This window comes from Microcaecilia unicolor, unplaced genomic scaffold (genome assembly GCF_901765095.1).
Source record: "Microcaecilia unicolor unplaced genomic scaffold, aMicUni1.1, whole genome shotgun sequence".
NCBI lineage: Eukaryota > Metazoa > Chordata > Amphibia > Gymnophiona > Siphonopidae > Microcaecilia > Microcaecilia unicolor.
Window position 1 is genome coordinate 224,184 of NW_021963020.1, and position 26,614 is coordinate 250,797.

The following is a 26,614-nucleotide window of genomic DNA, read 5'->3' on the forward strand; positions in this document are numbered from 1 at the left end:
TACTCCGTGCTTTCCCACTCATGGCAGGCTCAATGCGGCTTACATGGGGCAATGGAGGGTTAAGTGACTTGTCCAGAGTCACAAGGAGCTGCCTGTGCCTGAAGTGGGAATCAAACTCAGTTCCCCAGGACCACTCCTCCACTCCAGTGGAAACTGTATCTCATCTCTACCATTCCAGCACCCCCATCCCCCAGCTGTAACAACTGGTGCTGCACTTCCAACCCTTATGCAGCAGCTCCATGCAGAACGGACAAGACATAGTCATGTAGGTTTGTCAATTTATTATGTTGCCACAGACCATCTGTGCAGTTCACATATCCTTCCATGTACATATGACTTGATGTTTTATAAAATATACTGTGGTATGTAGCAGGGCCTCCAAGGAGGGCCCAGTGCTGGCGATCAAGAGAGACTGCTCTGTCAGCCATGGGTCCTTCTTCCTGCCACATCCCGCCTATGTGGAAACAGGAAGTTACTTCATGGGAGGCAGGATGTGGCAGGAAGAAGGACCTATGGCAGGCAGAGCAGTCTCTCTAGATTGCTGCTGGAGGGGAGGGGGCAACAGGGCCCTGAAGATTGTTTGCCCTGGGCCCGGCTTTGTCTCGCAGCGGCCCTGGTCTTTCAGGCACTTTTGAGCTTGGTCCATTTAAAATGGATTTTGACTGCATTTCCCAGTAGGCAGTAGGGCTGGAATTGGAAGGTGTATGTGCTTGAGAGGAGAGAAAGCCAGACTACATTTTCCAGCAGGTAATAGAACTGGATTAGGGAAGGAGGCAAGGAGCAGGTGCTTGAGGAACCTGGTAGAAGGGCTAATTATCAAGCTCCCAGGTGCTTGATTACTGACCCTTCTTATGGGGTTTTTTTGTCTTTTAGAGGGGACATAGCCAGGGCACAGCATATGGGGAAAGGAGGAAGGATTTCCTCAAGAGATTGGGTGATTAGCCACTGTAGCAAGGTTCCCTCTCCTTGCTTGACTTCCTAGGCACAGGCAGATGAGCCTGGGGAATTGTTTGGTCTCCACAATAGGTGGCTGGGAGTCTGAAGAAGAAGAGGTTTGCCTCCAACAGGCTGCCATGTCAGCTGCTTAAGGAGCTTAAGGCAGTTTCCCAAGTCCGCTCCTGGAGTACCTACCCCTTGCCAGTCAGATTTTCAGGATATCCACAACAAATATGCATTAAACAGATTTGCATATAATGGAGGCAGTGTATGCAAATCAAGTTCATGCATATTCATTGTGGATATCCTGAAAACCTGGCTGGCAAGAGGTACTCCAGGACTGGACTTGGGAAACACTGGCTTAAGGTATTTAAAAACCCATGAAAGAGTGAAGACCAGACCAGGAAGAAAGAGGTACGCGGGAAGTTACCTGTGAGTTGGCTTTATAGGAAGCTTTGATTCTAGTTTAGGGAGATTTGCTCTCTTATCCATATACTAGAAGGGAAGTGATAAGAGAAGGAAAGCTTAAGGGTACGCCTCTAGGTGCAAAAGGTGCCCTGAAATATGAAGCAGAGGTGCATAATAAGGAAGGCCTGTTAAAGCTGGGTAGTACTGGAAAAGGGAGACTACAGTTTCAGCACCTAGACTTTGAGGGGCATAATCCAGTGGCATAGCCACAGGTGGGCCTGAGTGGTCCGGGGCCCACCCACTTTGGACTCAGGCCCACCCAAAATTGTGACGCACTTGTTGTGGCTGGTGGGGATCCCCAAACCTTGCCAGCTGAAGATTTTCTCTCCTTGGGCAGCCAGGAGCATTTGCCTTGAGCTGATTCTAAGACCGGCCCTTCTGCACATGCTCAGTTTTTCGACATGCAAAAGCACTGAGCATGCACAGCCTACCTGCAGCAGCATCAGTTTAAGGTAAGTGCTGCCGGCTGCCGTTTGGAAGAGTGCTGGCTGCTCGAGGCGGAAGAGGAAGTCTTCAGTTGGTAGGGTTTGGGGATCTCCGCCAGCTCAAGTATTTCATATTTGGTGTTTCTGGGCAGGGAGGGGTGAAAAGAGGAGCAAACTGGAGGGGGACCGGGGGTTGGGGAGGCGAATTCCATGCCCACTCCCCTTGGTCTCAGGCCCACCCAAAATTGGCCATCTGGCTACGCCCCTGGCATAATCGAACGCGAACGCCCATCTCTATGGGCGTCTATGTCCGAGAACGGGTACGTGAAGGGGCAGGACAGACCGTATTTTCGAAAAAAATGGCCGCCCATCTTTTTTTTTTTCGATAATACGGTTTGTGCCTGGCAAATGCATCGGAGTTGTGCGGATTTGAGCTGGGCGGTTTCGTTTGTCAGCGATAATGGAAACCGAAGGCGCCCAGCTCGAAAACGAACAAATCCAAGGCATTTGGTTGTGGGAGGGGCCAGGATTCGTAGTGCACTGGTCCCCCTGACATGCCAGGACACCAACCGGGCACCCTAGGGGGCACTTGTAACAATTAAAAAAAAACAGTCAAATACCTCCCAAGTCCATAGCTCCATTCCTTTGGGTGCTGAGCCCCTCAAATCCCCCCCAACACCCACTGCCCACAACTCTACACCATTACCATAGCCCTTATGGCTGAAGGGAGGCACCTTGTAGCATGTAGAAAAAAGTCATCACCGACTGAAAAACCCTCAATTATTTGTTTTTTTACTTTTTATTGAAAATTTTTTTTAAATATAATATCCTCCAAATTAAATAACTGTAATGTCTAAGTGAAACTAAAAATAAATTGTTCACTTATTAGAAAAAAGCATAGCCGTTCACTTATCTTGTCATATTATCTTTTCAATTCCGCGCCTGTTCATCTCAGTACTGCGCCAGTTCCTACGGTCCCGTTTCGAATATCTTCATCAGGGAACCCGCTCGGCCGATAATCTTGTAGAACGCTGATAATAATAATCAAGTAAAGCATGCCTGGCGTTGAAACCTTGGTGTGAGCAGGTTCCCTGATGACAAGATAAGTGAACGGCTATGCTTTTTTCTAATAAGTGAACAATTTATTTTTAGTTTCACTTAGACATTACAGTTATTTAATTCGGAGGATATTATATTAAAAAAAAATTTTAAATAAAAAGTAAAAAAACAAATAATTGAGGGTTTTTCAGTCAGTGATGAGTTTTTTCTACATGCTACAAAATGAACACCAATGTGTGAACATAGCTGTAGTAGTTGAGACTTTTCCCTCATTTATACAATAATCACTGCTATTGTAGTTATTAGATTTTCTAAAGTGTGAGCAGTGTATCTGGTGTTGGAATTGTGAAGGGGGGCACCTACATGTGGGTACAGTGGGTTTTGGGGGTGGTTTGGAGGGCTCCCATTTACCACCACAAGTGTAATAGGTAGGGGGGGATGGGCCTGGGTCCAGCTGCCTGAAGTCCACTGCACCCACTAACAACTGCTCCAGGGACCTGCATACTGCTATGATGGAGCTGGGTATGGCATTTGAGGCTGGCATACAGGCTGGAAAACAAAGTTGTTAAAGTTGTTTTTTTTTTTTTGGTGGGAGGGGGTTAGTGACCACTGGGGGAGTCAGGGGTGGTCATCCCTGATTCCCTCCGGTGGTCATCTGGTTATTTAGGGCACTTTTTTGGGACTTGTTCGTGGAAAAAAAAGGGTCCAAAAAAAGTGACCTAAATTCGCGCTAAAAACGCCTTTGTTTTTTCGATTATCGGCCGAAGGCGGCCATCTCTCCTCGGCCGATAAACACGCCCCAGTCCCACCTTCACCACGCCTCCGACACGCCCCTGTCAACTTTGTTCATTCCCGCGACGGAGTGCAGTTGAAGACGCCCAAAATCGGCTTTCGATTATACCGATTTGGGCGTCTTTGCGAGATGGGCGCCTATCTCCCGATTTGGGTCGAAATCTGGGCGCCCATCACTTTCGAAAATAAAGCTGTTTGTTTAATAGCACTGCTGTATGTGTGTGCACTTGGTGTGTCAGAAAACCTGGATAGGAATGCCATGTAAAACAGGAATTTGTAAAAGGGGGAAATAAGGAATTACTTGTTGTATGGTTGTAAATTGGGAAAGCAAAGAATCCCAAGTAGGTGATGTGAAGATGCCATGAGTTTTGTTTTGGTACGAAACAGTAAAGCTTTAGATTCTGAAAAGTTTTATCGTGGCTCTGCTGTGTGTGAGGCCTTGAAAGTAGTGACTGCTCAATAAGGCCCTGAGCAGGGTTGTCTTACTGGCCTATAGAGTGCGCTAGGCCCAGAACATTGAGGATCCAGGGACCAGATTGCTTGGGATCAACACAATACATACAGTGGGGGAAATAAGTATTTGATCCCTTGCTGATTTTGTAAGTTTGCCCACTGACAAAGACATGAGCAGCCCATAATTGAAGGGTAGGTTATTGGTAACAGTGAGAGATAGCACATCACAAATTAAATCCGGAAAATCACATTGTGGAAAGTATATGAATTTATTTGCATTCTGCAGAGGGAAATAAGTATTTAATCCCTCTGGCAAACAAGACCTAATACTTGGTGGCAAAACCCTTGTTGGCAAGCACAGCGGTCAGACGTCTTCTGTAGTTGATGATGAGGTTTGCACACATGTCAGGAGGAATTTTGGTCCACTCCTCTTTGCAGATCATCTCTAAATCATTAAGAGTTCTGGGCTGTCGCTTGGCAACTCGCAGCTTCAGCTCCCTCCATAAGTTTTCAATGGGATTAAGGTCTGGTGACTGGCTAGGCCATTCCATGACCCTAATGTGCTTCTTCCTGAGCCACTCCTTTGTTGCCTTGGCTGTATGTTTTGGGTCATTGTCGTGCTGGAAGACCCAGCCACGACCCATTTTTAAGGCCCTGGTGGAGGGAAGGAGGTTGTCACTCAGAATTGTACGGTACATGGCCCCATCCATTCTCCCATTGATGCGGTGAAGTAGTCCTGTGCCCTTAGCAGAGAAACACCCCCAAAACATAACATTTCCACCTCCATGCTTGACAGTGGGGACGGTGTTCTTTGGGTCATAGGCAGCATTTCTCTTCCTCCAAACACGGCGAGTTGAGTTCATGCCAAAGAGCTCAATTTTTGTCTCATCTGACCACAGCACCTTCTCCCAATCACTCTCGGCATCATCCAGGTGTTCACTGGCAAACTTCAGATGGGCCGTCACATGTGCCTTCCGGAGCAGGGGGACCTTGCGGGCACTGCAGGATTGCAATCCGTTATGTCGTAATGTGTTACCAATGGTTTTCGTGGTGACAGTGGTCCCAGCTGCCTTGAGATCATTGACAAGTTCCCCCCTTGTAGTTGTAGGCTGATTTCTAACCTTCCTCATGATCAAGGATACCCCACGAGGTGAGATTTTGCGTGGAGCCCCAGATCTTTGTCGATTGACAGTCATTTTGTACTTCTTCCATTTTCTTACTATGGCACCAACAGTTGTCTCCTTCTCGCCCAGCGTCTTACTGATGGTTTTGTAGCCCATTCCAGCCTTGTGCAGGTGTATGATCTTGTCCCTGACATCCTTAGACAGCTCCTTGCTCTTGGCCATTTTGTAGAGGTTAGAGTCTGACTGATTCACTGAGTCTGTGGACAGGTGTCTTTCATACAGGTGACCATTGCCGACAGCTGTCTGTCATGCAGGTAACGAGTTGATTTGGAGCATCTACCTGGTCTGTAGGGGCCAGATCTCTTACTGGTTGGTGGGGGATCAAATACTTATTTCCCTCTGCAGAATGCAAATAAATTCATATACTTTCCACAATGTGATTTTCCGGATTTAATTTGTGATGTGCTATCTCTCACTGTTACCAATAACCTACCCTTCAATTATGGGCTGCTCATGTCTTTGTCAGTGGGCAAACTTACAAAATCAGCAAGGGATCAAATACTTATTTCCCCCACTGTATGTTATACAGTTTTTGAGTGAACACTTTTGTACATCTCCTCATTGACTTACCTGTAGACCTGTTCAACAAAACCTGGAGTGTTCTCTGTTACTTGCCATCTCCCATGCCACATCATTCATCTGCGCATATCCAGCAGATAGCCAAGACCTGTCGCTTCTTTCTCTATAACATCAGCAAAATTCGCCCTTTCCTCTCTGAGCACACCACCCGAACTCTCGTCCACTCTCTCATTACCTCTTGCCTTGACTACTGCAACCTACTCCCCACTGGCCTAGCACTGAGCCATCTATCCCTCCTTCAATCCGTTCTGAACTCTGCTGCACGTCTTATCTTCCGCCTGGACCGATATGCTCATATCACCCCTCTCCTCAAGTCACTTCACTGGCTTCCGATCAGGTACCGCATACAGTTCAAGCTTCTCCTACTAACCTACAAATGCACTCAATCTGCAGCCCCTCCTTACCTCTCAACCCTCATCTCCCCTTACTCTCCTACCCGAAACCTCTGCTCACAAGACAAATCCCTCCTCTCTGTACCCTTCTCCACCACCGCCAATTCCAGGCTCCGCCCTTTCTGCCTCGCCTCTCCCTATGCTTGGAATAAACTTCCTGAGCCCATACGCCAAGCCCCCTCCCTGCCCATCTTGAAATCCTTGCTCAAAGCCCACCTCTTCAATGTCGCCTTCGGCACCTAATCATTATACCTCTATTCAGGAAATCTAGACTGCCCAATGTGATTGTCTGCACATTTTGTCCATTAGATTGTAAGCTCCTTTGAGCAGGGACTGTCCTTCTTTGTTTAACTGTACAGCGCTGCGTAACCCTAGTAGCGCTTTAGAAGTGTTAAGTAGTAGTAGTGTACATGCCCCCTCCTCAACTACCACATTACAGATGAATGTGTACGCATTCCTCTGTTAACATTTTCCTTGTCCCTTTGTTAACACCCAGTGCTTAACCAGTCCTTTGAGGTTCTGCATTTGCCAATGGGTGGCATCCGAAGTGGCTTAATCACGGTAAGGGTTTGCTTGTACCTGTCTCCGTGAATCATGGAAGGGATTATGGCAGAGACTGGTCCGGATAAGGAGGCAGCTTGGCTTGAGGTGGACATTGCTGTTGTGTACTATCCCCCCAGATTCTATAAATGGCGCTTTAAATTGGGTTTTCCGCTACTTAATACTCATCTTTTAAAGCTGAATTTCAAATCATAGTCTGTATTAATCTGTATTCAAATCACAGCAGTATTAATCGTATGTCGGCAGGATGAGCGGTGATTGTTATTAGGGGACATCCTTGAAAAAGCATTTCAACGAAACATGTGCCATGTTGGAGTAGAAAGTGCCCCTGAGCCAACTATGACTTATTATTTATTTATTATTACATTTGTATCCCGCACTTTCCCTCTTAAAGCAGGTTCAATGCGGCTTACATAATAATATTGATTACAGAGTATTGATAGAGAAAATATAAGTTAATTATAGCAGAATAATAAAAGAGATTGGTAGGTAGAGAAGGGGAAGGGTGAAGGGAGTAGGAGAGGTATGAGCAAGGGGTAGATGAGCATTGGAGGAGGAGTAGAGGAGGCGGGAGGGAATGGGACACGAGAAAAACATAGGGAAATTTGAAGGGAGATATAGTCTAAGTCATTGTCAGTGGCGTACCAAGGGGGGGGGGCGGTGTGGGCGGTCCGCCCCGGGTGCACGCTGCTGGGGGGGTGCCGCACACCTGTTGGCCGAGTCCGCTCGTTCCCTCCCTGCTGCTCCCTCTGCGCGGAACAGGTTACTTCCTGTTCCGGGGCAGAGGGAGCAGCAGGGAACGAGCGGACTCAGAGCCGACAGGCGCGCGGCACCCCCCCAGCAGGTAAAAATGCTGGAGGGGGGGTGCATCGGCGATCCGCCCCGGGTGTCAGCCAGCCTAAGAACGCCACTGGTCATTGTCGTTGTCTTCTGAATATGTGTTGGGTAGGTGGGATCATAGGAATTAGATTGGGTCATTTGGAAAGGCTTGCTTGAACAGATGGATTTGAAACCTGGTCCCCCCAAAGAACCATTCCCCCCTGGACAGCATCCTCCCTCAAGAGATCCACTCAACATTTAATCCCTTCTCAATGGATCTTTGCCAATGAAAAGTGCTCCCCCCCCCTCCCCCCGCCAAGGCTCACCCAGGGTTCTGCATGGTAGTTTAGTGGACCAGGCAGGAACTGCTTAGGGTTCAAAATGGCATCAATGACCTCTAGTGGTAGTTTGCTGTACTACTGCTAGGGGTCAATCTGCCATATAAGAACAAAGAATTCCATAGTAAACATATCAAAAGTATTTAACCAACTGATACCAATTCACTTTCATTTCCAGATAACAACATGAATACATCATCTTTTCCATAACTTGATTTTGTCAGTAAGGGGGGGGGGGGGCATTCTGAGCAATGTTTCTTAAATGTAGCTTTTTCCCTTTCAGCTTGGTGGTGGGAGAAAAGTGCCACTGTTCCCAGCTGTTCATCTCCTGCTTCCTGCTGGCCCATTCTTGAATTTCAGTTACTGTTGTGCCCCTGTCGCTCTCCCTTGTTATGACCCTGAACACACAAGCTGAACATATTTTAAATGCTTAGATTTAAACCTAAAAGGAAAACAAAAGAAACTAGATGAAATAACCAGTGGTTTGGTGCCTTCTGCTGTCTGTGTTGAGCTCTCTACCCAGCAGGGAAGTTGGTTGAGCTGGCTGTTGGAGTTCTGATCAGGAAGCACCCAGGGCCTAAGCAAGAAGGGTTGAAATGAGCTCCGTTTGTCCGCTCTTACTGGGATACCTAGTGGTTTGATCAAGAACTACAGTGGAAGTAGCTGAAGAGGGAGTTGCATCCTATCTCTTCAGCTGCAGGAAATCACTTCAGCATTCTGGTATATATGAGCCGGAATAAGTAACGATACTTTCACGCATCCGACGTTTGAATACCGCACCGAACATTTGCGTCTTTTTTTTTTTTAGTGCATCCTTCGTTTTTTTTCTAAAACGATAATGACTTTTTACGTTTTCGGTTGTTTTACGTTCTGTTGATGCATCTTGCCCTGAGTGAGTTAATTGAAGAGGTTCATTTGGGAGAAACAAACTAGAGCAGTAATAACTTGAATCCTCTTTAAAACAGCCTTTGGTGTACTGGAGGATCCTCATTTAACATAGTAACATAGTAACATAGTAGATGACGGCAGAAAAAGACCTGCACGGTCCATCCAGTCTGCCCAACAAGACAACTCATGTGTGCTACTTTTGTGTATACCCTACTTTGATTTGTACCTGTGCTCTTCAGGGCACAGACCGTATAAGTCTGCCCAGCACTAGCCCCGCCTCCCACCACTGGCTCTGGCACAGACCGTATAAGTCTGCCCAGCGCTTTCCCCGCCTCCCAACCTCCAGCCCCGCCTCCCACTACCGGCTCTGCTATCCAATCTCGGTTAAGCTCCTGAGGATCCTTTCCTTCTGAACAGGATTCCTTTATGTTTATCCCACGCATGTTTGAATTCCGTTACCGTTTTCATCTCCACCCCCTCCCACGGGAGGGCATTCCAAGCATCCACCACCCTCTCCGTGAAGAAATACTTCCTGACATTTTTCTTGAGTCTGCACCCCTTCAATCTCATTTCATGTCCTCTCGTTCTACCGCCCTCCCATCTCCGGAAAAGGTTCATTTGCGGATTAATACCTTTCAAATATTTGAATGTCTGTATCATATCACCCCTGTTTCTCCTTTCCTCCAGGGTATACATGTTCAGGTCAGCAAGTCTCTCCTCATACGTCTTGTTACGCAAATCCCATACCATCCTTGTAGCTTATTTGGTCACGTTTTCGGGATATCCATAACAAATAGGTATCTATACTACTAAGAGATCAATTTGTTGTATTCCAGGCACAATCTACTATACTTTCAATAACGTGACTGCTACTCAATGATTAAATGTTTACAAATCACTTTATTAATATACTACCTCATTTCACTATATATGCTAATAGCTGATATACAAGCACCTTTCTATCATAACCCTTGATTTATCCATTCGTACTCACACTTTCTGTTCGTACAAACCGCACCTATAACATAGGAAGGCACAGAGAACTAGACAATTGCTGATTTCCCTATGCTTAACGCAGTGGCGTAGCCAAGGGTGGGCCCAGGTGGGCCTAGGCCCACCCAGTAGCAGTACACATATGATGTGACTGGCAGGGAGGAGTGGCCTAGTGGTTAGGGTGGTGGACTTTGGTCCTGGGGAACTGAGGAACTGAGTTCGATTCCCGGCACAGGCAGCTCCTTGTGACTCTGGGCAAGTCACTTAACCCTCCATTGCCCCATGTAAGCAACATTGAGCCTGCCATGAGTGGGAAAGCGCAGGGTACAAATGTAACAAAAATAAAATAGATACTATTGGAGATTCTACATGGAATGTTGCTACTATTGGAGATTCTACATGGAATGCTGCTATTCCACTAGCAACATTCCATGTAGAAGGCTGCGCAGGCTTCTGTTTCTGTGAGTCTGACGTCCTGTGTGCAGGACGTCAGACTCACAGAAGCAGAAGCCTGCGCAGCCACATTGGTGATCTGCAAGGGCCAACTTCTACATGGAATGTTGCTAGTGGAATACATTCCATGTAGAATCTCAGATAGTAGCAACAGTGGAGGAGTGGCCTAGTGGTTAGGGTGGTGGACTTTGGTCCTGAGGAACTGAGTTTGATTCCGGGCACAGGCAGCTCCTTGTGACTCTGGGCAAGTCACTTAACCCTCCATTGCCCCATGTAAGCCGCATTGAGCCTGCCATGAGTGGGAAAGCATGGGGTACAAATGTAACAAAAAAAAAAAAGCCCCACCAGCTGAAAACTCCCAATGACTTCATACCTTGTAAATAGCAGATTTTTGCCTGCAGCAACTGATATATACTGCTCACACCGGTCCCACAGCCTTCCCTCTAACGTTTTCCCACCTGTGCGAAACAGGAAGTTGGATAAGTGGGAAGGCTGTGGAGCCAACATGAGCAGTGTGTATTACTTGATGCTTGCTGCAGGCAAAGATCTGCTATTTAAAAGGTATGCAGGAGAGGGGGGATGTTTGAGAGACCATATGGCATGCAGGCGAGAGAAGGAGAGCCCAAATCACCTGTGGGATGGGGCGGGGTTCTTCTGCCCACCCATCGGGCCCAGGCCCACCCAAAATTGGGTGTCTGGCTACGCCCCTGGCTTAACGCAATCTATACTAGAACATGAATACCTATAAACTTCTGTACCCTATTGTTATCACTATACCAGTGGCTTAGCCAAGGGTGGGCTTGGGTGGGCCCAGGCCCAACCACTTTGGGCTCAAGCCCACCCAGTACCAGCATAGCTATAATGTGGCTGGTAAGGATCCCCAAGCCCCATCAGCCAAAAACTCCCAACAACTGCCCCTCCTGCATACCTTGTAAATAGCAGATCTTCGCCTGCAGTGAGCAGTGACAGATGCATACTGCTCGCAACGGCCCCATAGCCTTTGCTCTGATGTATTCTTGCCTAGGCGGAAACAGGAAGTTGCATCAGAGGGAAGGGTACAGAGCCAACATCAGCAGGGTGTATTAGTTGCTGCCATTGCCGGTGAAAATCTGCTATTTAAAAGGTATGCGGGAGAGGGAGGATATTTGAGAGACCATATGGCATGCAGGTGAGAGAAGGAGAGACCACATCATCTGTGGGATGAGGCGGGGCTCTTCTGCCCACCCATCTTGGGCTCAGGCCCACCCGAAATTGGGTGTCTGGCTACGCCTCTGCACTATACAGTGTCCTTCTCCAAATGCAATTCAAGTACAAGTTCAAGATTCAATGTCCAATTTACTGCTGATATGCAATTCTTCTCGGTGTCTGGGTCTTTGGGTGTCCACTGCACCTCCTCAGATTATATTCCTCAAAAGTTCTCCCTGCCAGCCGTCTGTCCTTCCATATGTGACTGCAATGCCTTATATAAACAGCAATCCCCACTGTTGAAGATGTGGTGGACCTGAGTTCAGCACCTTAATGCCTTGTGTCCTTCAACCTAAAAAAAGTGATTTGTAAACATTTACTCATTGAGTAGCGGTCGCGTTATTGAAAGTATAACAAATAGGTGAGAGAGATTTGCCAATACTGTCTCTTTACTACCTAACGGTTAGAACTGCAGATTGAGAATCATTGGAAACCAACTAGAATCTCTGTTTCTCCTGCTTACACTCCTCGTGACCTTGAGCAAGTTGCTTGACCTCTCCTCCATTATCTCAGCTGCACCTTAGATTGCTAAACGCCACAGGGAAACAACTCGCCTCCAGTCTGGATTTGGACGGCGAGTAATTAAAAAATAAAAGATGCATGCAACTAGGAAGGTGGTTTTGCTCCCTCCCAGTCAGAAAGGGCTTGCTGTGTTCATATTCATAGGCTTAGAGTGGAATATGGGGGGAGGGAGAGAAAATGGCACCCCCTCACCACTGGATTAGCTCCCTAGGTGGACGCTCTGCTGATAACTTGTGCTGTTAGAGACACATCAGACACTGTGTAGCAACCTACGTGTGTGTGTGTTTGCGCCGTGAAACACACCAGGCACACAAGTATGTTGTTGCTCTGCATAGTGAGCTCTGGCTGTTGTGTCAGGTGACTCGGGTCACGCTGTCTCTCTCTCTCTCTCTGCTCCAGCAGGGAGTCGGGACTCACTCGGGCGTGGAAGGAGGGGAGGAAGGAGTTGGGAGGATCATGGCCAAGATCTGCAGGAAATAAATAATCGAGAGAGAGAGAGAGAGAGATTGCGTGGGGTGGCGAGTAAGAAATCAGCAGCACAAGGGAAGTCCTTCCTAGCTCACAGCAGGACACCAGCCAGAGAATGATGAGCCAGGCGATGCCCGGGAAAAGCCAGGAGGAGGAGGAGGATGGGGAAGAGGAAGACGAGGACGACCTAGTGGGAGTGACCGAGTATGGGGATGGAGACCCGGAGAGTGGGGTGGAGGAAGGTAGGACTACCTTGCTTTTGAGAAAAAAGTTGCCCTTAGCCCCCTTGACTGGGAGCCAGAAGGGCGATCGGAAACCCAGAGGCTTTCCTGCGCCTTTTACACCACCAACCTGTGACCTTTTTCTGTAGGGCAGGTGTCCGTGTTTACATAAAGCAGCTGTCAGTGTCATTCCCTCGGCTGAGTGGCTCTCTCTGCCCATGTGAGAGAGACATGAGTGTAGTGTGTGTGAGCCCCGAAAACCTCATAGTAAGACTCTGCTACTTTCTAGTTGGTACCATGAAAAAGAAAGGGGCAACATAATTCCAGGATCAGCTGGGCTGTAGAGGCAGAGATGGGGGCTGGGCCTGCTGAAGAAACAGTTTTTTCCAACCCACTCCTTTGTGTGCTGGGACTGTCATGAGACTTTTGCAGACTGGCTGCATTAACTCCTCATGCCACTTGGTACTATTTTTGGAAGGCTTTTATAAACATTCCCCGGTGTTCCTTTCGTTTGGATTCATGTATCAGTAGATTTGCAGTATGGAACAGACATTTAGAATGAAAATCTGTATTGTATCAAACTTAAACAAAAGCGTAGTTAAACCGAGAATGAACTTTACAAATGTTAACAAGTACATATTAGATACATTAGAGCCAATATTCAGACAGGGCAGCCACCGTTTAAAGTTACACTGGTTTTTTTGTTGTTGCATTTTAATACATATGTCCAGGGCATTGTCCAGTTAAGCCACTGAGTATATAAGTAAGTGGTGACCTCCATTTAGATTTGGGTCTGCTAAGTTAAAAACAGATATCTTATCCATTTAGAGAGCAATTCTATAACAGAGGTACTTGCATACACATTTTTAGAATCCTGGCCAGGGGCGTAGCTACGTGGGGCCATGGGCCCCCACAGATTAAGCCCTGCCCCCCCTACATTTGACCCCCCCCCAGCTGCCGACCACCCCCCCACACTGCCGCTGCCACCCGCCCCGCCGCCGCATCACCCGCCCCGCAACCCCTGCCAGCTGAAGAGTCTTCTTCAGCGCCGGTCGACTCCGGCACCTTCATTGTGTGATAATCTGTTTCTGACGCCTTACGTCCTGCACGGGGCTACATACAGGATGTGCACGGTGCAGGACGTAAGGCGTCAGAAACAGATTATCACACAATGAAGGCGCCGGAGTCGACCGGCGCTGAAGAAGACTCTTTGGCTGGCGGGGTTTGGAGACCCCCGCCACCAAACAAGGTACCTGATGGGGCGGCGCTGGGGGGGGGGGGGAGGCAGCTAAATAGTGCCCCCCACCTGGGCTCTGCCTCCCCCTCCCGCCGAGGTCTGGCTACGCCCCTGATCCTGGCATATTCAGTATGGACCAGATTCTAGAAATGGCATTGAAAAATCTGTGCCCAGTGCAATTCTTAGAGTGCTCCGGGAGGAGTGCCCTTTATTGAGTAGCGTGAATTTCTGCGCCCAGCTTTGGCCATGAGGACTTTCGCCAGCTGAAACTTGCTGTAAATCCTAGCATGTAAGTTTTTTTTTAATTTAATGTATTTATATCCCACGTTTTCCCGCTAATTAAATAAAATAATAATAATAATAATTGCAGGCTCAATGTGGCTTACAGAAAACTGTAGTAAGGCTACAGTGCATGAAGTACAATTATACAATAAGTAAGGTAGTAAATATCATTTAAAACAACAGTATGCAAAAGATAACAAAGATAATTAAATTTGGGTGCCGGAAAACATCGGCACCCAACACTGTTCTATAAAGGGTGCTCTGGGATGAGCACTCGTTATAGAATAGCGTTGGTTGCGAGGACATACACCAGCTGAAACCTGGTGTAAATCCTGGCTCGCATCTACGGAATTCTATAAAACACACAATTTTCCAGAATGCCCCTAATCCACTCATGTCCCTCACAGGGCCACACCCCCTTTGCAGTTATGTGCAAAGACACTTTGCTGCTATCGGCCAGTGGTTCCCAAACCTGGTCCTGGAGGCACCCCAGCCAGTCAGGTTTTCAGGATATCCGCAATGAATATTCATGAGAGAGATTTGCATGCACTACCTCCACTCGGTAGTGCATTCAAATCTCTGAATATTCATTGTGGGTATCCTGAAAACCTGACTAGCTGGGGTGCCTCCAGGACCAGGTTTGGGAACCTGTGCGCTATCCTATACCTGGGTTTGTAAGTGTATTTTCATGCTAATCTGCCACCTCAGCGTCTTGATTCCCTTAGAACTTTTTTCTACACTGAAAGTTTGAGAGGGCAAATGTGTCTTGCTATCTTTGGATACATAGATTCCTATGTGTCTTTATAAAGTACTAGGGATTTATTTTATTTTTTATTTTTTTTGTTACATTTGTACCCCGCGCTTTCCCACTCATGGCAGGCTCAATGCGGCTTACATATTGTATACAGGTACTTATTTGTACCTGGGGCAAAGGAGGGTTAAGTGACTTGCCCAGAGTCACAAGGAGCTGCCTGTGCCTGAAGTGGGAATCAAACTCAGTTCCCCAGGACCAAAGTCCACCACCCTAACCACTAGGCCACTCCTATTTATGTACATAAAGTACATAAATATTGCCACACTGGGACAGACCGAAGGTCCATCAAGCCCAGCATCCTGTTTCCAACAGTGGCCAATCCAAGTCACAAGTACCTGGCAAGGACCCAAAAAAATACAATACATTTTATGCTGCTTATCCTAGAAATAAGCAGTGGATTTTCCTCAAGTCCATTTTAATTATAAACCTTTTTTATACCCCACTAAGCTAGCTGCTTTTACTACATTCTCTGGCAGTGAATTCCAGAGTTTAAGTACACGTTGATTGAAGAAACATTTTCTCCAGTTCATTTTAAATTTACTACTTTGTAACTTCATTCATTGTGTGCCCCCTAGTCCTAGTAGTTTTGGAAAGAGTAAACAAGCAATTTACGTCTACCCGTTCCATTCCACTCATTATTTTATAGACTTCTATCATATCTCCCCTCAGCCTTCATTTCTCCAAGCTGAAGAGCCCTAGCTGCTTCAGCTTTTCCTCATAGGGAAGTCGTTCCATCCCCTTTATCATTTTCGTCGCCCTTTTCTGTACCTTTTCTAATTTCACTATATCTTTTTTGAGATGCGGCAACTGACAGAAACTGTGATTAGATTGAGGCCACTTAGGAAGAGATGTAAATGTTGGCATATAAAATACATGTGAAAATTACGATTCTGTCCATGCTCCATCCACGCAGGTGCGAATCAGAATACGACCTGATTTGTGCGCGCAACTCCGGTTGCACTATAGAGAATCCAGAGGAAGGTGTGTAAAAACCATTGTGCACACAAAAAAAGTTTTAGTTTTATAGTTTATTAAAATTTACTATACCGCTGAAACTGAAAGCAGAGCAAAGCGGTTTACGGAGTGGAGGAGTGGCCTAGTGGTTAGGGTGGTGGACTTTGGTCCTGGGGAACTGAGGAACTGAGTTGGATTCCCATTTCAGGCACAGGCAGCTCCTTGTGACTCTGGGCAAGTCACTTAACCCTCCATTGCCCCATGTAAGCAACATTGAGCCTGCCATGAGTGGGAATGCGCAGGGTGCAAATGTAACAAAAATAAAATAGATACTATTGGAGATTCTACATGGAATGTTGCTACTATTGGAGATTCTACATGGAATTTTGCTATTCCACTAGCAACATTCCATGTAGAAGCCTGCGTGGCCACATTGATGATCTGCAAGGGCCGACTTCTACATGGAATGTTGCTAGTGGAATAGCAACATTCCATGTAGAATCTCAAATAGTAGCAACAGTAGAGGAGTGGCCTAGTGGTTAGCGTGGTGGACTTTGGTCCTGGGGAACTGAGGAACTGAGTTGGATTCCCATTTCAGGCACAGGCAGCTCCTTGTGACTCTGGGCAAGTCACTTAACCCTCCATTGCCCCATGTAAGCAACATTGAGCCTGCCATGAGTGGGAATGCGCAGGGTACAAATGTAACAAAAATAAAATAGATACTATTGGAGATTCTACATGGAATGTTGCTATTCCACTAGCAATAGATGATACAATAATCCAGTTTAATATCTCTATATCCTCTTAATTTTTAGAGGTGGTAGGCTGTTTTTCAAAAGCACAGTTTATAGCATAGATACTTCAACCAAAGTAGTTAAACATGTATATTTTCTTGAACCTCAGTGATGTAAATCGCCATCCTTAGGATAGAGTCGATTTAAAAACATCCAATTCTTCACTGGTTCTTAATATTTTCACTAAATCTATTCAACGTTTTTTTATATATATATAATTATTTCATTTCAAACACTTATCTTTTTAATTTTTGTCGGACTCAGGGGATCAGCTGTCCGACATGCACGTTTCGCCCATAATGGGCTGTCTCAAGGACATTCCCCCCGTGTTTCTTTTAGCGTCAGCTCAGCAAAAGTTATTAGCAAAAGTTATTTGCTGAGCTGACGCTAAAAGAAACACGGGGGGAATGTCCTTGAGACAGCCCATTATGGGCGAAACGTGCATGTCGGACAGCTGATCCCCTGAGTCCGACAAAAATTAAAAAGATAAGTGTTTGAAATGAAATAATTATATATATATAAAAAAACGTTGAATAGATTTAGTGAAAATATTAAGAACCAGTGAAGAATTGGATGTTTTTAAATCGACTCTATCCTAAGGATGGCGATTTACATCACTGAGGTTCAAGAAAATATACATGTTTAACTACTTTGGTTGAAGTATCTATGCTATAAACTGTGCTTTTGAAAAACAGCCTACCACCTCTAAAAATTAAGAGGATATAGAGATATTAAACTGGATTATTGTATCATCTATTGCTATTGGCTGAAAATCTGGTTATATTAAGATTAGTATAATTGCTTCTGCCTGCTGGTTAGTGCTATTCCACTAGCAACATTCCATGTAGAAGCCTGCGCGGCCACATTGGTGATCTGCAAGGGCCGACTTCTACATGGAATGTTGCTAGTGGAATAGCAACATTCCATGTAGAATCTCAAATAGTAGCAACAGTGGAGGAGTGGCCTAGTGGTTAGGGTGGTAGACTTTGGTCCTGGGGAACTGAGGAACTGAGTTCAATTCCCACTTCAGGCACAGGCAGCTCCTTGTGACTTTGGGCAAGTCACTTAACCCTCCATTGCCCCATGTAAGCCGCATTGAGCCTGCCATGAGTGGGAAAGTGCAAGGTACAAATGTAACAAAAATAAAATAGATACTATTGGAGATTCTACATGGAATGTTGCTATTCCACTAGCAACATTCCACGTAGAAGGCTGCGCAGGCTTCTGTTTCTGTGAGTCTGACGTCCTGCACGTACGTGCAGGACGTCAGACTCACAGAAGCAGAAGCCTGCGCGGCCACATTGGTGATCTGCAAGGGCCGACCTCTACATGGAATGTTGCTAGTGGAATAGCAACATTCCATGTAGAATCTCAAATAGTAGCAACAGTGGAGGAGTGGCCTAGTGGTTAGGGTGGTGGACTTTGGTCCTGAGGAACTGAGTTCAATTCCCACTTCAGGCACAGGCAGCTCCTTGTGACTTTGGGCAAGTCACTTAACCCTCCATTGCCCCATGTAAGCCGCATTGAGCCTGCCATGAGTGGGAAAGCGCAAGGTACAAATGTAACAAAAATAAAATAGATACTATTGGAGATTCTACATGGAATGTTGCTACTATTGGAGATTCTACATGGAATGTTGCTATTCCACTAGCAACATTCCATGTAGAAGGCTGCGCAGGCTTCTGCTTCTGTGAGTCTGACGTCCTGCACGTACGTGCAGGACGTCAGACTCACAGAAGCAGAAGCCTGCGCGGCTACATTGGTGATCTGCAAGGGCCGACCTCTACATGGAATGTTGCTAGTGGAATAGCAACATTCCATGTAGAATGTCAAATAGTAGCAACAGTGGAGGAGTGGCCTAGTGGTTAGGGTGGTGGACTTTGGTCCTGGGGAACTGAGGAACTGAGTTGGATTCCCACTTCAGGCACAGGCAGCTCCTTGTGACTCTGGGCAAGTCACTTAACCCTCCATTGCCCCATGTAAGCCGCATTGAGCCTGCCATGAGTGGGAAAGTGCGGGGTACAAATGTAACAAAAAATAAAAGTAAACAGCAAGAAAGGAACTCCATACACATATCCCCTTAATGAGTTCAATGGCCTAATATTACGCATGAAAGTTTAAAGAATTCTTGGATAGGCAAGTTATGCATTCATCACCTGCTGCCCAAAAGGCATAACTTACTTTGAATGTTGGGCCCATTGTAGCCAGCAGATCAGATGTAGTATGTGAAAATAGCTGAGAAAGTCACAAATATCACAGAGGCGAATTTGGTAATTGTAATAGATTTATTCAGGTCTGAGACTATCTGGATGAAGTGGAGATGGGAACTCGGGAGTTGGAAGCCTCGGCTTATGATACAGTACCGCGGCTGGGAACAGCTTGACCATACCCTGAGATTTTTAATGTTCTTGGGTGCTTTACTCATGGGTTTAGGTTGCTTGAGACTGGAAATTATTCAAGCAGATCTGAAATGTGACTCACAGGTGCTCTGGTTCCAGCAGTTCTGCATTCCAGAGAGTGTTAACTCTTTCCCAGCCACATCACTCACTCCTTGTACACAGGACACAGGGAAACACAGAACTGATGAGAAGGCGAGGTCCACATAGTACATGTTTTAAAGCTGTTGGAGGACTTGGGTGTTTCAGGATGTCTGGGGTACATTTCATTTATTTATCGGGCTTTATTAACCGCCTTTAGGAAGAGATTCATTCGTTGGTGTAAAGGATTTTGCTTTCTTTCAGTTTGTGACATCCTTTATCGGACCAGCATAACAAATGAAAAGATGTAACATAGTAGATGACGGCAGATAAAGACCTGTATGGTCCATCCAGTCTGCCCGATAAGATAAACTCATTGCATATGGTATGAAATGATACATCATATGTATACCAGATCTTGATTTATCCTTGCCATTTTTAGGGCTTAGACCGTAGAAGTCTGCCCAGCACTATCCTTGTTCTCAAATTTCTTCACTTATTATCAAAGCCCATAAATAACTCCATTACAGTCCATCCCAGTGGGGTAGCAAGGGCGGGGCGGTGGGGGCGGTCCGCCCTGGGTGCACGCTGCTGGAGGGGTGAGCAGCCGCGCACCTGTCGGCTCTGCTGGTTCCCTCTGCCCCGGAACAGGTTACTTCCTGTTCCAGGGCAGAGGGAGCCAGCGGAGCCGACAGTCACGCGGCTGCTCCCAGCAGCTAGGAATGCACCCGGGGGGGGGGGGGGTTGATGCGCCGGGGGGGGGGTGTCGTGCCGGGGGGGGGGAGGTTGATGCGCCCAGGGGGGGTGTCGTGCTGCACCCTGGGGGGATGGACGCTGCTGCACCTGGGGGGGGGGTGCGCAGCAGCAATCCACCCCGGGTGGCAGCCGACCTAGGAACACCACTGATCCATCCAAATCTATTCAGCCTCGATCAGGGCACAGAGCGTAGAAGTTTGCCCAGCACCGGCTTTCCTACTTAATCTCCGCTAAGATTTTTTTGATCTGATTTTTCTAATCAGGATTCCTTTGTGTTTGTCCCACGCAGTTTTGATTTGTGCTACCATTTTCATCTCTACCACCTCCCGCGGGAGGGCATTCCAGTTATCAGGGCCGGTCTTAGCAAGTGTGGGGCCCTGTGCAGACCAATTTGGTGGGGCCCCACCCTATCCACGCCCACCCTAGCTCCACCCCATTGATAAGATTATTCCATTTTTAGAAAATTTTTTATTTATGCAATTTCAAATAAAGACAAATGAAGCTAAAGTTGTACAACTTGTACAAAAAAATGATTGAAATAATAAGCCCAATGCTATCATGACCCCCCCCCCCCGAAATTCAGTTCAAGTCCACTACAATTAGTAGTTCCAATTCTCATAAGAAAGGAGAATAAAGGAAAAATATTAAGAAAAGATCCAGTACTTTCAAATTCCCCTATTTTTTAATTTAAAAAGGTTCCTTGGAAATGGATTTTATATGTGCTCTTTTCCTCTCCTAAGCTGAACATGCTTAGAGAAATGCCCCTCTTTCTTGAGGCTACAATGCTATTTGCTTTGGAAACTCAAATTCTCCTAAATACACATGATCTGGCCAGCTTAGCAAGATAAGTACCTTTAGATGGACAATTTTTAGTCTGCCCACTTGGGATTCTTTAGGTTTTCAATAACTTTGGGCAAATTAACAGTAAAGTCTGACACTACTAGCCCTCTCCACTTGCCCCTGTCCCCACCCCTCACATTCACGCACCACTTTAGCTAACCTCTTGATCTTTTCCTGTCACTGCCCTTCATAAAACACTGAATTTTGACTTAATCACTGATGGGAGAATAATAGACTACTGCATTAGATTGTAAGCTCTTTGAGCAGGGACTGTCTTTCTTCTATGTTTGTGCAGCGCTGCGTATGCCTTGTAGCGCTATAGAAATGCTAAATAGTAGTAGTAGTAGTATTTACCTTTAAAATGGCACAAAAGGGGTTTGAAACTTCCTTCTTCCTTATAAGAAAAGTTATCATCATACCTGGCTTGCCTTTGAATGGCAGTGGCACAAACTTGCTCCAGCTCGAGTTCCACTTGACTGTCTTTATTTATCTTTAAGTCGCACTCACTTGCACACCGGCTCACCTCCGACCAGGCTCCAGGCAACTTTCCCACTCAGTGACTCCCGCCCGCCAAACAGGAAATACCTCATCAGAAGACGGGACATTGAGCGGGAAGTGAAATGCTGGGGTGAGCCGTTGCTGCAACTCTCTGTCGGGAGCCGGGGCCGTCTCACTGGCGCTGCAACTGTCTGTCGGGGCCGTCAGTGGAACTGTCGGGGTCCGGGGAGGTGGGAGGCTGCTGACGGCGGGCTCAGCGGGGGGTGGGCACCATGCTGCAACGTGGCGGGAACGGAGCGGTGGCGGCCGAGCGGGATCATGATGCGGTCATCCGAGCGGGGGTCGGTCGGAGTGAGGCAGAGTTGAGGCGCGCTGCGCAGGGCCCCCCTAAGCGCGGGGCCCTATGCAGCCGCCTTGGTTGCCTCTGCCTAAGACCGACCCTGCCAGTTATCTACCACCCTCGCAGTGAAAAAATACTTCCTGACATTATTCTTGAGTCTGCCCCCATTCAATCTCATTTCATGTCCTCTAGTTCTACCGCCTTCCCGTTTCCGGAACAGGTCTGTTTGTGGATTAATACCTTTCAAATATTTGAACATCTGTATCATATCACCCCTGTTTCTCCTTGCCTCCAGGGTATACATGTTCGGGTCAGTAAGTCTCTCCACATACGTCTTGCTACATAAACCCCCTGTCATTTTAGGTGCTTTTCTCTATCGCGTCAAGTCTTTTTACATCCTTGGTGAGATAAGGCCTTCAAAACTGAACACAATACTCCGAGTGGGGCCTCGCCAATGACTTCTACAAGGGCATCAACTGCTCCTACTCTCACTACTTTATCATTTCTATAGTGTATTAGATGTACACAGCACTGTACACAAGACACATAAGAGACAGTCCCTGCTCAATAGAGTTTACAATCTATTCAAGACAGCATAAATAAGGGATTAGGGAGTTATTTATTATGGAAATGATTAAAATAAACATGGACACTGAACAGGTGAATAGGGGGCTAACAGTTAAAAGCAGCCTCAAAAAAAGTGGGTTTTTAGCCTAGATTTGAATAGGGCCAAAGAGTGCAAGAAAAAGAACGTAGTTACAACAACAAATAACCATGCACAATATGATAACTCAGCTACAAACAATGGTGGCATAAATGGTGAGACTTGACCTGGCCATATTTCAGCAAAGCTGCCTGTGTCAGGAGTCATATAATCCAATGATTATGTCACCCAGGTTTAGAAATGAGCTTCTAATAGTGATACAAAAAAATACAAACTTCAAATTCACCACTTTACTGACTCTGGAAAGTTTATTCCAGGGCTACTGTGCAGCATAAGAATAGTCATACTAGGTCAGACCAATGGTCCATCTAGCCCAGTATCCTGTTTCCAACACTAATACCTGGCATAAACCCAAATAGTAGCAACATCCCATGTAGAATCTCAGAGTAGCAAGATTCCAAAACCCAAATAGGAGCAACATCCCATGTAGAATCTCAAATAGTAGCAACATTCTATGTAGAATCTCAAAGAGTACCAAGATTCCGGAATCCCAAATAGTAGCAACATCCCATGTAGAATCTCAGAGTAGCAAGATTCTATGTAGAATCTCAAAGAGTAGCAAGATTTCAGAATCCCAAATAGTAGCAACATTCTATGTAGAATCTCAAATAGTAGCAACATTCTATGTAGAATCTCAAAGATTAGCAAGATTCCGGAATCCCAAAGAGTAGCAACATCCCATGTAGAATCTCAGAGTAGCAAGATTCAGAATCTCAAATAGTAGCAACATCCCATGTAGAATCTCAGAGTAGCAAGATTCCAGAATCCCGAATAGTAGAAATATCTCATGTAGAATCTCAAAGAGTAGCAAGATTCCGGAATCCCAAATAGTAGCAACATCCCATGTAGAATCTCAAAGAGTAGCACGATTCCAGAATCCCAAATAGTAGGAACATCTCATGTAGAATCTCAAAGAGTAGCAAGATTCCGGAATCCCAAATAGTAGCAACATCCCATATAGAATCTCAAAGAGTAGCAAGATTCAGAATCTCAAATAGTAGCAACATCCCATGTAGAATCTCAAAGAGTAGCAAGATTCCAGAATCCCAAATAGTAGCAACATCTCATGTAGAATCTCAAAGAGTAGCAAGATTCCAGAATCCCAAATAGTAGCACCATTCCATGCTATCAATCCCAGGGCAAGTAGTGGCTTCCCCAAGATAAAAGGAACAGAATTGGCAGTGGAGTAGAGGGGTACAGATAAGAGAGACTTACCTGATGAACAGAGTTTCTAGAGAGGAGTGTAGGGAGAAATCTAAGTGAAGAGATACTTAGGAACTGCAAAATGAATGCACTTGTAAGTCAGTAAGAGGAGTTTGAACTGTATGCAGAAACGAATAGGAAGCCAATGAAGTGACATGAGTGTAGTTACACCAGTGAAAGATAAGTCATGCAGCAGAATTTTGAACAGATTGAAGGGGAGAGAGATGGTTTAGTGGGAAACCTGTGAGAAGCAAGGTACAGTAATCTAAGCATAAGGCGATAAGAGTATGGATAAGGGTGGAATTTTGGTAATGTTGTAGAGAAAGAAATGGCAGGTTTTAGCAGTGTGTTGGATTTGTGCAGCAAAAGAGAGAGAGAAGTCAAAGATGACCACAAGGTTATGAGTTGACAAGGCAGGAAATAGAGAATGGGGGAAGAGGAGAGGTGGGTTTAGTGGGAAAGATAAGAAGTTCAGTATTGCAGTGTGAAAAGTGCAGGTTGTTTTATCAGAGATGATGACGTGGTCTTCAAAGTCCATGTCTTTGGTGAAACCTTATTCTGCTTCACGAAAAGGTGTTTCAACAAGGCACAGGATCCACTGTCCAGTCCTCTCCAAGCCCAAAATGACCACTGAGTACTAAACGTCCAGCAAAACCTTGGTATGAGACTTGAAGGTTCATTGCAACAGATCAATTATTTTAAGGAACCTGTTCTGCATAGGTGACATTTTTGAGATCATTGGTAGGGCATTGAATAATTATTCACACAGTGTAGTAGTCAGTGGGTGGAGAGAATTTGCTAGTGTCTATGAGCATGATGCAAGAAAGCAGGCTGACCTTAGCATACGATTACTCCCATTTTTAATACAAGGTTTAACCTGTAAAATTACACACGAAAAGAGTACTTTCAGTTTAGTGCATGCTCCTTGCAAAATGACTTCCAATGCAGGAAAGGGCACTGAAGCACTTTTTTTTTCCAGTTCTTAGTTCTGAGTTATAATACCAGCTCTAAAAGTAAATGGTATTTACTCAAAAGCATGTATCCATGCAGCAGTCACCACTATATGGATAAGTATTTTCAGCAGCACTATAGTCTTCCAGACTGTCCTGGTATTATTTGGATAGTGACAGGGTGAAGCATAGGTGGGGGGCAGGGCCAGCGCGAGGGTATTAGGCACCCCTAGGTAACTCTTCAGTCTTACCTCTCCTCTCCCAGGAAACTTTCAGGCGCCTAGTTCCTGGCTCCCATTCTGATATTTTACATAGGTACATAAGTATTGCCATACTGGGAAAGACCAAAGGTCCATCGAGCCCAGCATCCTGTTTCCAACAGTGGCCAATCCAGGTCACAAATACCTGGCAAGATCCCAAAAATGTACAAAACATTTTATACTGCTTATCCCAGAAATAGTGGATTTTCCCTAAGTCCATTTAATAACGGTCTATGGACTTTTCCTTTAGGAAGCCGTCCAAACCTTTTTAAAACTCCGCTGAGCTAACCGCCTTTACCACATTTTCTGGCAACGAATTCCAGAGTTTAATTACACGTGGAGTGAAGAAAACATTTCTCCGATTCGTTTTAAATTTACTACATTGTAGCTTCATCGTATGCCCCCTAGTCCTAGTATTTTTGGAAAGCGTGAACAGACGCTTCACATTTTGACAATTAAATGCAATGATAATCACCCCAGTGCCTCCTGTTCTATAATGATTGTGTTTGTAGATGTTTAATTGTGACCATCTCTGGTGCTTGTACTGTTTGTGACCATCTCTGGGGAAAAAGTGGCTAAAGTCACCAGAAACAAACAAAAAAAGGTTCTAATTAATTCTGTTACTTCAAACAATCTGTAATTCAACAGTCCAAATCCCATCCTTGTATGTGGAAAAAATAAGAGTCGCAGACATATAACTTTTGCAGACTGCTTATGAAAAATCGGCCATTTCTCAACATTTTGGATCTGCTACTTTTAGTCATCATTTCTCAGAGATGGTCACAATGATTGAACTTTGTTTCCTGTACAGCGATATTTATGTACCTATATATACACACACACACACACACGTACACATACATAATGAAGGCAACTTCCAAAAACTGTTTGAAAGTTGCCCACCCTCCATGATGGTTAAAGAAGGCTCTGTTGTTTCTTCGAGTTAGTTTGATGTCAGGACCTACTGTTTTGCTTTGACTCCATCTGCTCTTTGACTCTCCCCCCCCCCCCCCCCACTAACCAAACGTGCCACCCTAGGTGACCATCTAGTTTACCTGATAGTTAAGCCAGCCCTGGTCTTCTGCCTCTCTCTATAGGTAGTAAGCGATATTTAGATTCCATCTTTATAGCTATGTGGCTTGAGATGTTCAGTATGGCATATGTACATATTCTAAACACCAATCATACAAACCAGGGTATGATATAATGGAAACAATGTCAGTGAGAGAATGGACCCAGGAGTATACCTACTCGGCAGCTGCTATATATAATATTTGGATATAAGGAGAGATCTCAGAGTATAAACTCACCCAAACAAGACTTCACAAAGTGTTTTACGTCTCTAAGGGTGGACAAGCACCTCGATCACAGAACTTCTCCTTAATGTATTTTTTTATATATATAATTTTTGCTTGCAAATGCACCCCCGTGCTATAATGCTTATCAAACTTTCCTATAGCATGCACCCTCTGCCAATATAGGCTACTGATAGATCAGTTCTGTCACTGATTTCCAATGACCTCATAAGCACAAGACATTAAAGTGCTATAATGTAGCTAACCGAATAGCTTATATATCATTTACATTTTTCTTATCCTCTATATATATAAAAAATAGGATAAAGGCACTTAGCGTTATGAAGTCAGAGGGGCCTCAGATCAAACTGGCGAACTCCCGATCAGTAAAGGA

General features: G+C 45.6%; 1 protein-coding gene across 1 annotated transcript in view; it reads left to right on the forward strand.

Annotated features, from left to right (window-relative positions):
• The first annotated feature begins 12,501 nt into the window (after positions 1-12,501).
• LOC115458761 (ras-related GTP-binding protein D-like) overlaps positions 12,502-26,614 on the forward strand; it is an 87,801-nt gene continuing 73,688 nt past the window's right edge. Inside the window, 1 exon segment of the mRNA XM_030188572.1 lies at positions 12,502-12,817. Coding sequence (XP_030044432.1) covers positions 12,691-12,817 — 127 coding nt within the window. The 5' untranslated portion in view covers positions 12,502-12,690.